This window comes from Gopherus evgoodei, chromosome 7 (assembly GCF_007399415.2).
Source record: "Gopherus evgoodei ecotype Sinaloan lineage chromosome 7, rGopEvg1_v1.p, whole genome shotgun sequence".
Classification (NCBI taxonomy): Eukaryota; Metazoa; Chordata; order Testudines; family Testudinidae; genus Gopherus; species Gopherus evgoodei.
In genome coordinates this window covers 49,556,606-49,569,875 of record NC_044328.1, presented here as the reverse complement: position 1 = coordinate 49,569,875, position 13,270 = coordinate 49,556,606, and the positions used below count along the sequence as shown (strand labels likewise).

At 37.2% G+C, this 13,270-nt stretch overlaps 1 protein-coding gene across 1 annotated transcript in view; it reads left to right on the top strand.

Moving 5' to 3' along the window:
* The window catches only part of ARID5B (AT-rich interaction domain 5B), a 145,137-nt gene that overhangs the window by 52,838 nt on the left and 79,029 nt on the right, over positions 1-13,270 (top strand). The window contains exon 4 of the mRNA XM_030570593.1: positions 9,705-9,935. Coding sequence (XP_030426453.1) covers positions 9,705-9,935 — 231 coding nt within the window. The remainder of the gene's footprint in view (positions 1-9,704; positions 9,936-13,270) is intronic.

Here is a 13,270-nt window from a genome sequence, read left to right as displayed (position 1 = left end):
AAAATGAAGGCACTTCAATATGCCTTATAGGAAAAGGTGGTGATAACGGTCCCTTTTAACTAATGGTGCATAAATGTCTCTCTCTTTGTGTGTGTGCGCGCAATGGAGAGAGAGACAGACAGACAGTTTCAGACTGGCAGAATAAGGGCAACGTAACCTATTTAATCGAGGGTTGGGACCTCTAAATGGAATTTGGTGGGACTGGTAGTGGGTCTTCATCTTCTCAGTTTCCTCAGGTCAGACATCAAAGGCAGGGTACACGGGGACACCCAGAAGTGGCAGAAATTTGTTGTTACTGGTCAAATAACTGGCTTAGGAGGTTCTGTAGAAACATTTTGATTTTGGCTTTAGGGAAAGGTATACATGTGCCCTTTCCTCAGCTTGAGGTAGGTAGCTAAAACCGTAGCAACTAGTGAAAGTGTGAAGTGCATGCCACAGCACTGGGCATGCTCAGAATGCCTTGACACTGAAAGACCGATGGTTTAAAAACATTGGGTTTTCCATTTTCCTCCCAAAGCCTTGCTACTAAGCCACATGACACTGAGTTAGAACCTCAAAATTAAAGTTGCTTTGTCAGGACAGGGCAACGAAGATGCTATGTTGCATCCTGGAAGGAAGGAGACCAAAACATACGTTGTTGTTTTTTTAAAGTATAATGTCTGGCCCTGGTCTTGAAAACCGTTAAGCATAAGCACAACTTTAAGCACATGAGTAGTCCCATCAAGTCAATGGAACTATTAACATGAGTAAAGTTACTCACCTACTTAAGTGTTTGCAGAATCAGGGCCTTCATTTAACTGCGCTTCACTGGTGCGTTGGATGGTGTTCAGTGACTGTTGAAAATGGTGCAGTTAAACTGCACTTTGTGAATTGCATTTAACTACAAAGTGCTGGTTCCGTTATGTCTGTGTGAATGATAACACTTATTATCTGGCTGGTTCACTGTGCAGATCCCATGGCGGGAAAAAAATGAAATGGTGTTTGAATTCAGTTAAAGCAAAATATATTATTTTTCCTTCATTATTAAAAGGGATTTTTACTGTTTGTTTGCTAAAACTGAAGCAGCTGCCATATTAGGGCATTAGACTGTTTAAAAGCAAATACAGAAAAATAAAGACATTTAGATTACAGTCAGTCAGATTGTTTGATGTCACTTGATTCCTCTTCTTAGCCTTGTCATATTCTCAAATTATATTTTACCCCTTTTTTTATTCATTCTTTTCATTATCAGTGTAATTAAAGTGTCTTATCAGTAACCAAGACAACCAGGATAAACATTTCTTTCAAAGCTGATGTCCATACAACTGGAATGTTCCATATTACAGAACATTCAACGTGCTAAAGAGAACAGCGAGCCTTTGCTTGGGTCTATTTTCACTCTCCCTTTCCACCATCTACATTCTCTTTAGAGGTCTAATTAAGGCAGATGACAGAACCTTTTGTATCACAGTGTGTGATTCCCTGAAATGATCCATTATCTTGAGGATTTGGGTTGACCCATTCCCAACACTAGTCCTATAGCTTTAAAAATAGAGAGCGAACAAATTTTTAGTTTCACTTTTGTTTGGGTTGGGTCATACCACTCTAATCTCTTGGGGGGTGATAGGAGAGCATATCAGAGCCCGTTTCTGAATTTGGCTGTACCTTTTGCGAAAGCTAAATTTTCTGAAAAATATCAGACAAGAGAGAAGGAAGATAGTGTGGAGGAGACCACCAAGAAGACACAAAATATAATTCTGTAAAGTGAGGGTGAGATAGGACACAGAAAATAATTTTCAAACAGACTTTTTTTTCCTTAAGAAAGAAAACTGTGGTTCTCCGTGTGTGATTTGTGAGCTTCGAGGGAGTCGCTGGCAATTGTCTGACATGGAAAGTGTGGAGAGTCTTGAGCCAGCTCTCATTTTCTCAATCTAATTTGCCTGTGGAATAGGCAGGAACAACCTCATAGAGTTGTTCGGTTATGTCCAAGGGGAATTTTGCCAATTTTTTTGGTCTTTCTTAGAAGCATGTTAGCGAATGGTGGATAGTACATTGGACTAAGAATTGGGAAAAACTGGGGTGAAAATCTTGGCCCTATTCAAGTCAATGGCAAAACATCCATTAACTAGGTTTTCTTCCTTGAATTCTCTTTCTGGCTCTGTCATTTACTAGAATTTGTGACCTTGGATACATTTTATTTAAGCCCTCTCTCAGTTTCTCTATCAATATAATGGGGATAATGGTATTTACTCATCTTTGTAAAGCACTTTGAGGGCTATGAATGAAAAGTTTATATAAGAGCTGAATATTATGCTTGTCAGCAACTCCTCTTCAAATGCTGGAAGCACCTCATAACCTGCTTCCCAAGATATACAAAAGATTTGGGTTGGGGGAGAGGGCAAATTAGCTTAATATTAGTTCATGGTATAAAAAATGATGAGACTGTATGGTTGGAAACTTGTATAGATAATGCTCTTTTTCAGCATTAAATCTCTTTCATCTTCTACAAAAATTGAATTTATTATTTGAATTCAAAATGATTTAACAAGATAAATATTATGGAAGATTTGATTATGTGGATCCCCTGTCAGTCGTTGATCAACATACTCAATTTTGACTCTGTTAAGTAGGACTAGAACAGATCAGATCCAGATCACTAGCTATAAAATAATGTTCTTCAGCCCAAGGCTTTAAGTACATATTAGATAGTTCTGGGGGTTTTATATGACTGCATTGCCGTAGGATTGAACAGTAGTTTCAGTCTCCAGTAGATTTGTAAGTGTTTTCTTTCTTTCAGATGTTAAACTAATTTTAGGAACTCTCTGAACTGGTGATGTTCTTACAGAAAACAGAAAGGTTGTGGAAATGACATAAGACTCTGTGAATTAGTCCCCTCTTCTCCTTATGGGGGGAAAAACATCTGACACCTCTAGAAAGATTTTTGTCTGTATTTCATTCTGTATATTGGCCATATATCTTTTCTATTTGAAGTTATCGATTTAAAATTAAAATAGGACAGCTAAATATCCATGGAAAATTATTGTAATGGACAACTTGTTAATGTTGCCATTATCTAGTAAACACATTAATAATCACGTTATGCCATATACTATAATACATTGCCTTTGTTCTTGATTGTATTAGGATTCAAAGAGAGGGGAGTTGCATAAAACAGGAACATGTAAACATGGGTGCCTTTTCTTCCTAAAAATCCTGTCAACAAAACAGTATCCCTGTTGTGTGGATAATTTACCCAAATTTATTTAATTCTGAAAACAAAGATTTGCAGGTTCATCTAGCAGGGTTAACTAATTATTTTATTTGCATTTCTTCATGAATTAAATACAGTAATTCAAACATTAATATTTAAAAAGTGTTGTAATTAATTACCTAGCCAAGGCATACTAAGTAGTTTTACAAGAACAAATGAAGACAGCAGAAATGAAATGTTAGGCTGGAAATTAAGAGTTCTTTTCAATGTGCTCCCTCTTCTCTGGGGGTGAGTGGGAGGGGGAGATCACCGGTATGCTATAGAATGCAGAAGATGCTCTGCCCTCATAGCATAGCTGATTGAAGCCCGTGGTGATAAAGTTGAAATCACAGCTATTTCTTGGGACAAAGGGAAATGGTCCCTATGGCACCCTTTCACTTCATGACTACCAGAAAGGACAGCAGTGTGTACTGATTAATTCTCCCAACCCAGCCAACAATAACTCGCCTGCAAGGGCTATTTGGTGAAGAGAAATGTCCTATGCCGCACTGGATTACTCAGAGATTTAGCATGTTATTGATATTGAAATTGCATCAGTTGCACACACCTGACAATGGACAAGGAAGTTGTGACTGGATGGTGGTAGAAGGGGCTGGTGAGGAATGGTGGTCCTTATTCACCTGGTGAGTCTGTTTAAAACTCTGCACACCAGGTACCGACTCTTTCTTCTCCCTCCCTTTTCACAGTTCTACTCTTTTTAATAATTATGTGTATAGTTTGTTTATCTCAGTTGGACAGCTGTGTTACGGCTCTTGGATTTTATTGTAGTGGACACGTTCACGGTGTATGTTTGTTTTTACTTCCTTTATGGTCTACAGTCATTGGTTTTTGTTGAAACAGCCACATGTGTCTCCATTTCTCATACACGTGTGATTTTACAGAGGGGTAAAGATAGGAGGATAGAGTCCTTCTCTCAAGGGTGGCAGCTCTATGGTTCATTAGCACTCCTGGGATAAAGCTTTATCATCTTCTCAGATAGTAGGTGCAGGTAAGATAGCTACTTCCTGCACAAATATGGGCCTTCAGCTTTGCATAACGGGTCAGGCTGGCTACTGTGTCACCTACTGGCAGTGCCAGAAAGGAGAATCATGTGGATGGATGCATCCACTTTGCAGGTCCAGGCGCCCCAGGTGGGGACCTGTCATTTTAACTGGCCTTGGTGATAGCTAGTGACTTTGAACTAAGACTCCAGTCTCGCTGCAGGGCTGTAGGGATGCTGGCTGGGATTTGGAAAGGCACCTAACTAGGGTGACCAGAGGTCCCAATTTTATAAAAACAGTCACGATTTTTGGGTCTTTCTTGTATAGGCTCCTGTCACCCTCCACTCCCTGTCCCAATTTTTCACACTTGCTGTCTGGTCACCCTACACTCAACTCCCATTGAAAGCCCTAGTCCCAGTCATTGACATGGCTAGCACTGTCCATTCTTTATCATTAAAAGTCTCTGACTTTTTCATCCATTACTGATTCTCTGCTTCTTGTTGGCAATGTAGCCAAAACAATTTATGCAGAAAACGGTAAATAAGTTAAGATAGGCATGTCATCCATGAGGCCTTCTTCATAACAATCTGCAGCGAAAGAAAGCAGCTGTGTTAGTGCTCTTCATAGTTTCCTTTGCAGATTATTCAGGAAAAAAGTTTGATGGTCAAAGCCTTGCATCTTTCTTTATTTTTGCTGTGCTTTCAAAATAACTGCCTTATTCACTTTGCAACTCATACACCAATGCATTGTCCCACTTTATTTAGTTCCTCTAATACTTTCAATGCTTATCTTATGAAGATCTGTGTTAACATTTATCAAAACAAATGGCAAGCCTGGGACCTTTTAGTAGTTTTTTAGTTAATAAAACCAATCTTCTATTTCTGTTATGTTAAAAGTACATTATCTTTTTATTACAGACTCTACAGCTCTGTCTATTTTCCTTCTTTGCAATTTCATGACTGCTTCAGTTGAATGCTGTGTAGAGAATTACAAAATCATTAAGGGTGGGGCTTTACCAGCTGACTTACAGTACAAACCATTTCTCAAAATAACCACAACAGTACAATACTGATGTGTAATTTACGTCACAGTATTTTTTTATGAAATAGTTTGTGGCATATTCATTTAGATTTAAGACTGAATCTCTCTGTCTCTTTTTAATCAAGCTTTTTACTTTTTAATATTTTCCACTCCTTGCCCTGGCTTGCCTCCAATTTAACAGCTTCAGTGAGAAAAAAATAACTGATCTTTTTTTCAGCAGTTTAACTGCGAGTATATTTTCCTCTTTTTGATGTATACATTTGTGCCTTGGGGGAGATATTTAGATTTGTGGTAGGGTACATTGCACAAAGCTGGAACAGAGAATTGATAAAGTTGATGCACAAGTTTGGAATTTTAAATACTACCAGCCAATTCAAGCTATTGAGTCTTATGCACAAGCACATTTCCCTTTTACAAATGTCTTTCTGTATAATGTCTTGTAATTAAAACAGGAAATCATTGAGTAACTGCAAGATGACTAAGAGCACTTAGACTGAAAGGAAAATTACCTTCCGAGAAATTATATTCACAATTTTTTTTTTGCTTCACATTACAGTGTTGGTAATGATAGTAACAGATGTATGTACTCTTATCTGTATCATTGTTCTGCTTATGTTTTCTGGAATAAAAATCCATTTTCAGTAATATCAGAAATGAATGGACAGAAAATGAGAAATGTCTTATGAAAAATATTTTGTGTCACAACAGAGTAGCAATTAAATTGAAACTTCAATAGAATTATCAATAACAGTGAAATCTGGAGTTGTGCCATGTACATAAAGTTGGTGCTCAGCCTTTGCTTGGTTGCTAGGAGCACAGTGAAAGTATAAAGCTTAGAGAAAGGAATGTCTAATATAATAAAGTAACAGAAGGTAGCATAAATCATTGTGAGAGCAGTGAATATTGACATTATTTTGCTTAAATTGGGTTGAAACTAGACATTTAGTCCTATGAGAAGAGCAAATTCATTTTCATTTGAAAAATAACTATATCTACATTGGGAGGAAATGGAGAATTTGTGTTTCTAACATAGGCCTAATACATATTTGGAATCTTTTAAGCAAAAATCTTTAAATGTTTGTTTCTATTGGCATCAAAATGCATTCACACTAATACGATTAAAAGAACTAAAGGGCAAAATACTTGGCAGATTTTGCAGTTGAGGCAATTAGGTGCAGGAAGGAACATGCATACTTTTTCCATCAAACTCTATAAAATCCTGGTGTGAAGGTCTTTCTAAAGAAAGAAAAAAGCTTACTGATGTTAGAAGTAGATTATGGTGGTTAGCAATAACCATTATAGTCTGATGTTTCCGAAACAAGCAAACAAAAAGCAAGTTTCTGTATATCTCTTTTCTTTCTGTAAGTAATTTTTGATCTGAAAGATCAAAAATGGCTGTACTCATTTGGAAAGTCAATGCTGCATAGATTCATTGTGTTTGGTGTTCCCTGAAGCTCTTACAAAGACAACTTGAACAACATGCAATTCAACATGAATGCCAGACCATGCCAAAGCTGCCCCACCACTTCAAAGAAACTATATGGATTAAATCTATACATATATAGTTAGTATTTGCAAAGCATGGGTGGAACTGCACGTTGTAATTACCATTTCTCTACAGAAATCTGTTTTGAACTTGAAATATATAAATAAATGAAAAATTGACATTGAAAGAGGTTATTAAATATGTAATTATGATATAAGCATAGGATTAGAGTATTTTCAGTTAAGCCTTACAAGCAATGTATTGTAGGTATAATCTTTTACTATGTACAGTTCTCGTTATTGAAACTAAAATTAGCTTCAGTAATTTAGCGTCTTCTGTTCAATAAGATCTTAATGAAATATTTTTTAAATAAAATTATTTTTCTGTATTTTAAGGGTAAGTGATTATCACAGTTTAAATATCAGTTTATAGAAACAAACTCATTCTGATTATTTTATACAGACAAGTACAGCCAAATACACTAATGCAATCAGATGACACCTACTAGATTTTGTTAGAAGAAAACTCCTTTTTTTTCCTCTGGGGCCTATTTTGTTAGGGTTAGAGCTACTTTGATTTTCTTTTCTCCTGTGGGTGTGGTTGAAAGAAAATCTTTGTTCTAGGAACAGTGTTTGTCTTTCGCTAAACAAATGTGCAGTTTATCCATTCTTTATTCATTCTTAGATTTATCTGTTGAGCCTGTTGTGAATAGGGAAGGGAAAAATGCATTACAAAGCATTCTTGGTGACAGTTATTGCATGGTTTGCTTTCAATACAAGTTTGTTTATGCTTACGAATTGCATAAGAAGCAAAAAAAAATAGCTAAAGCGACAAATATGTACTATAACAGCTCTGTAAACGGTGATTTGGCTTTAATTGATGGTATCAGCTTGAGTTAAAATGTCATTCATCAAGCCCAGAATAGCATACAGAATTCTGTGTAGTGACTTATCATACATTTTAGTGGAAACAAATGGTTTGCTACAAAGACTTATGGGAGGCATATTTATATACACCTTGTTACAAAGGCTGACCACATCCTGGCATAAGAAAAGTGCTGTCTGATCGACAGGTTCAATTCACCAATATTTCTATGAAGAGAAAGAGCAGCAGAAGCAGGCCTACATTAAACTTTCATTATACCTCAAGGATAGATCATGTGTTTGCTGTCCCTTGAAGACTCTGGCCCCTGAACCTGATTTAGGGGCTCTTAGGAATGAGGAGAAAAGACACATACAGCAAAGTGCTGTTTTCACAGTCATGTTGTTGCATAGGCTCACGGGATAAATAAAAAGATAATGACCACATCCTGACTGACCAAAAGGTATAAGTCTACCTTTCTTAGAACAGTCATTCAGATGGTGTGTATCAAAAGGTATTACCCATGCATGTAGAAGAAGAAATGGCTTTGGTTTCCTCTGTTGACTCAAGGGGAGAGGAAAAGGCTCAGTGCTTAGAAAAGTGATTGTTTTCAAGAACTGTTGTAAAACTACTATTTTCAGCTTAACATTTAATGTTGATTTTTCAAATAATGCTTTCATCTATAACAGCAGAGTTTTGGAGAAAGTCTAAAGTATGTTAGTATATATTTTTTCCATATAACCACTCAAAACACTCATTTCGTATTTTTAAAAAAGTTGTGTATTCTGCTTTAGAATCTTAATCAAAATTAGCATTACCTGTAGATGTGAAGAATAAAATCCTCTCACTGGGAGTTTTACCTTTGATTTCAGTGGGACCAGGATTTCACCTACTGTTCTTTCCAACATTTGAAGTATACTCTTAACCTTTCTTCTTCTTAAGTGATGTGGGTACTGGTAGCGTGATTAAATATTTAATTATCTGGTCGGTGACAGAAATAGCGGCTAGGTTACTCAGTAACGAAGTAGTAGACTAGAAAGTGTAAACTACAGACTATAGCACATCTCAGTAGATATGCATAGAAAGATAGATCCCACTAATTAACATGAGGACCTACGTGAACATGAAGAGAAGTACAGCTGGGTAGTGGCCTGCTTTCTGTTGCTTCACATGTTCTATCATTTGCTATTACATTTCCCACTGGTTACCAGATGATCAAATGTTATTGTGATATTTCTAAATCAGCTGCCTTGATGCTTGATGTTGTTTAAAACATAACAGAATAGAAAACACTCTATTCTGGATGTTTTCCATTTTGGATCTGCAGTTAAGAAGCTATGGAGAAGTTCATTTGACTGCATTGTACTATACTTGTGTTTTGTTGAACTACTACCTTTACAGTTCATGTGAGGAAAGTTATTTCCATCTGGTAGGATTGCTTAGGATCATAGGCATTGCCAGACTGGATCAGACCAATGGCCTGTCTAGTCCAGTATCTTGTCACTGTCGGTGGCCAATACTAGATATTTCAAAGGAGGGTGCAAGAAGATCCATAGTGATCAATTACTTGCCTTTAAAAAGACTTTAAATGGTGTAAGGACTAGTTTAATAAGACTATATTAGGAATTTAGTACAAATGGTTATGAAATATCTCTATTAAAGCATTTACAACAAACTACATGAAATGTGAGATCACTTTCAGAATAACTAAGGACAGATTTTGCCACCCTCACTTAAGCCGAGTAGTATCTTACTCTGGTGGTATAAGGTCAGACTCATTGTGAATAACAGTATTAGAGTCCAGACCTAAATCTGTAAGAAAAAAAAGTTTCTGAATGTATCATTGTCTGTATTATTTTTGGCCCTCTCTGTTTTTGAAAAATACTTTCCTGCAGAAGATAGAACTTTGAAGAGCAGAGACCTAATCTTGCTCCCATTTAAATCAATGAGACTTTTGCCATTGACTTCAATGCGAGCTGGATTGTGCCCCAGAAGTGACCGGTACATTCCCTTATTTGTTTTTTGGGGGAAGGGTTGCATTATCTCTCATGTAATATTAAATGTAATTTATATATTTTTCTTCCAGGTGAGGATGACGAAGATTCAAATCTGCTAATCCTCAGTTATCCACAGTACTGTCGATATCGTTCCATGCTAAAGCGTGTTCAAGACAAGCCATCTTCAATACTAACAGACCAGTTCATTTTAGCCCTTGGTGGCATTGCAGTAATCAGCAAGAACCCCCAAATCCTTTACTGTCGGGATACGTTTGATCACCCGACTCTTATAGAAAATGAAAGCGTATGTGATGAGTTTGGTAAGTCATTTTGCAGCTACCTACTTTGTATGACAAGAAAAAGCATTTTCCCCCATTTAAGAGTTTACGTTTCCAAGTGAAAAATGATAGTAGAGTGAATCCTTTAAAGAAGAGCAATGCTATTTACATTTGAAGTGCTAAGTACCAAATGTGCTGCTCACTATTTCTGAGATGGAAGGCTCTGGTAATGGGCTTTTATCTACTTGCAATCTCCATATTACAACTTCTATTTATCACACCCAAGGTTAATGTTATTAGGGTGGAGTACATAGCACAATTATTCAGTGTAAATTAAAGGGACACTTGTTAGGATTTGAAATTACCTACCTTGACAGTTAACCTATACTTAAGCTTTCCCTTCAGGATTCTAGTTTTATGAAGCGTTATTTTTTTTTTTTTTAAGGAATCATTGCTGCAACATGCTAAGTAATGCAAAATAGAGAAGACTTTCTGGGTGTCCCATTGTAAACCAGCTATTGCATGTCTCTTATCACAGTGCTCATAATAGTAATTATGCCTACCCATGATACAGCTCTTTAAGTTTACAGAATGCTTTACAGACATTAATTAATCCTCACACCAGCCCCGGAGGTAGTCAACTATATTATTATCATCTCTGTTTTACAGGGGGAGACCAAGTAACTTGCCCAAGGCTTGTAGTCACACTGTTGCTTTCACTGTTCCATATGAAAGAAAAAGATTAGGATTAGAACTCAGGAGCACCTGACTTCTAACTAGGTGCTCAAACCCGTGACCCACACTAGTTGTTTCTAACAGAGCATAGAAGAAATAGCAACCATACACTATGTATTGCTACAAACCTAGAATGATGGTCATGGTAACTTCAATGGTTGTGCTGCCAAAGCTAAGAGTTTGATTCTAAAAGTGCTAAATCCTTCCTGTGCATTGTTCTCTTGATTCAGTAGGAGCAGAAGATACTCAGCAGTTTCTAGGAGGCACTCAGAACTTTGCAAGTTCAAGCCATAAGGAAAGTCTGTAAGATCTGGCCCATTAAGACTGCCAGATGACTAACACTTTTGTCAGATTAACCAAAGTGTCAGAGGATGCACAACTGAATTTGTGGCAGAGTACATGCTCTGTGTACACACTGGGTAACTTCAATAAGTGGTCCAGGGTTATTTCCAGAACAGCTTACCTGTGGTGTGAGAATTACATTTTAATAGCCATATCACCAGATGGATGAATACTGCAGCGGATGGCAAAAAGTATTATTTATAGCGTTAAGCATCTATACCTTTGACACATGAAATTCATAAATCTCTGCAAGATAGCATCTGTTTCTTTTAGAAAGACAATTTATGTTTATCCATTTAGGTCATAATCATGTTTTTCATCCAATGGCACAATAGTGTCATCTTCATTTTTATTTATATTGAGATATCTAGAAAGGAATATAAAGTTTGGGTTTAACTGACGATCCTTCTTACATTAGGAAGGTTATTTTAAGCTTGATGGAGTTTGATGAGCATGCCATCTTTTTTCTGCATTGTATTTTAATCAGAGTCATTCCTTGATTACAGCTTTGTTGAAATAATTGGACCAATAATGTAAGTATATCATGGAATATTAGTAATAGGTGAGTCAAAGAGAACTGGAGGGATACAGGAACCACATTTGGTGAACTACAGCTAGTGCCTTTGTTCAGCCTTTGAAAGTTATGCTATTCTCTTGACCTTTGCAAGACAATTATCTGATTATCAAACCAGAGCCAAAGAAATCTTTTCCCCCAAATTCATTATGTGTATTGGAAATTCAGTTTAATTTAACCAGCAGGTTTTTTTTTAAATAACTAAAAGAAAAAGTGGCAGTCTTTGTAAATATATTTACAAAACTAATGATGTGGTAAAATTTTCAAGACCTGCTGTGTTAGGATGTTGCAAAGTGGGCTACATATAATTCTGTGTCTGTGTTGTAAAATGTATAGTGTCAGTTAGATTATCTTGATTGCATGCAGTACACAAAGTGCCTTTTTTTTTCCTGGCAGGGCAATAAAATGTGCAACACTTTGTTATACAAACTGTTTACACTGATATCATGTAGATTGATGTCACATGTGTAAAGTAATGACGGCTAAATCTAAACAGAGGCAGGGTGGGACTGTAGATAAATGGATTACTCTAAGCTAAGGCACTGGTATTTATCAGTCAAATCTGAGAAGGAGACTAGATTATATAAATGTGAATAAAATTCTTAAAAGGTGTTTGTTAAAAAAAATCCAGACAGCCGTGGATGTTTCTTACACTGGGAAAGATAATGTTGGGAAAAGGGTGCAAAAGGCCAAGGAAAAGGTACAGATGTATATTTCTCCCATTCCTAAAATATCTATATTAATTACAAAGGAAATGGAAACCTTTAAGAGGGTATCTTACAGCTCCTTAGGAGAACACTCTTACCCATTCTGATTTCTGATGTGGGTGCAAGAGCTACTTTACTTATTGTGCTACTCAGTAAAATCTTACACTTATTCTGGGAACTGCAACACCTTGTGTTAGATACAGTGTGTGTAACAAGTGAGATAGCAAAAACACTTAGACAAAGAACTCCATTCACCATAACATAGGAGCTACTGTACATTAGACCATTTTAATAGAGAGAAATGTTCTTCCATAAAGCTTTCTCCCAGTTATTATGCATTTTTAGCAAGAACATTTTGTTCTGCTATGTATGACCTTTTTTCCTATCCTTTTTTCTGTTCAGTGAAGGGGAAAAAAAACAGCAACACGGGAGAAAACAATCTTGCCTCCGTGTTCTTCATGAAAAAAAGAAAGGTGGGAAATTGTTCTGTAAGTGGCAAGGGCAGCTAGACTGTGTCTGTCAATCATCATAGACATGGGTGGAAGAAGAATATCTGCGCACCATTTTAGACCCAGATCCTGTGAGGAATTCCACATGGGTGGGCCCCTACATTCACACAGAGCTTCCTGCAGGATTGCCACCAGGGTCTGGCTTCAGGTTAATTCAGATAAATTACTGCAATGAATGCCCACAGGCACTGCAAGCTGAGTCTGGGTATAAACACATCCATTTCTTCTTCTCCATATCTTTTTCCAAAGACACTCTGGGTAAGTATACGCTGTTATTAAACACCTGTAGCTGGCACATTGGGATCAGGCTGCGGGGCGGTAAAACTGTGGTGTAGATGTTAGGGTTGGGCTGAAATTTGGGCTATGGGACTCTCCTCCATTGCCAGGTCCCAAAGACTGGGCTGCAGCCTGAGCCCTGGGAGTCCTCCCCTCTCACGGGGTCCCAGAGCCAAAGCTCCAGCCCGAGCCCAAACATCTACATGGCAGCTTTACAGTCCTGTAGCCTGTGCC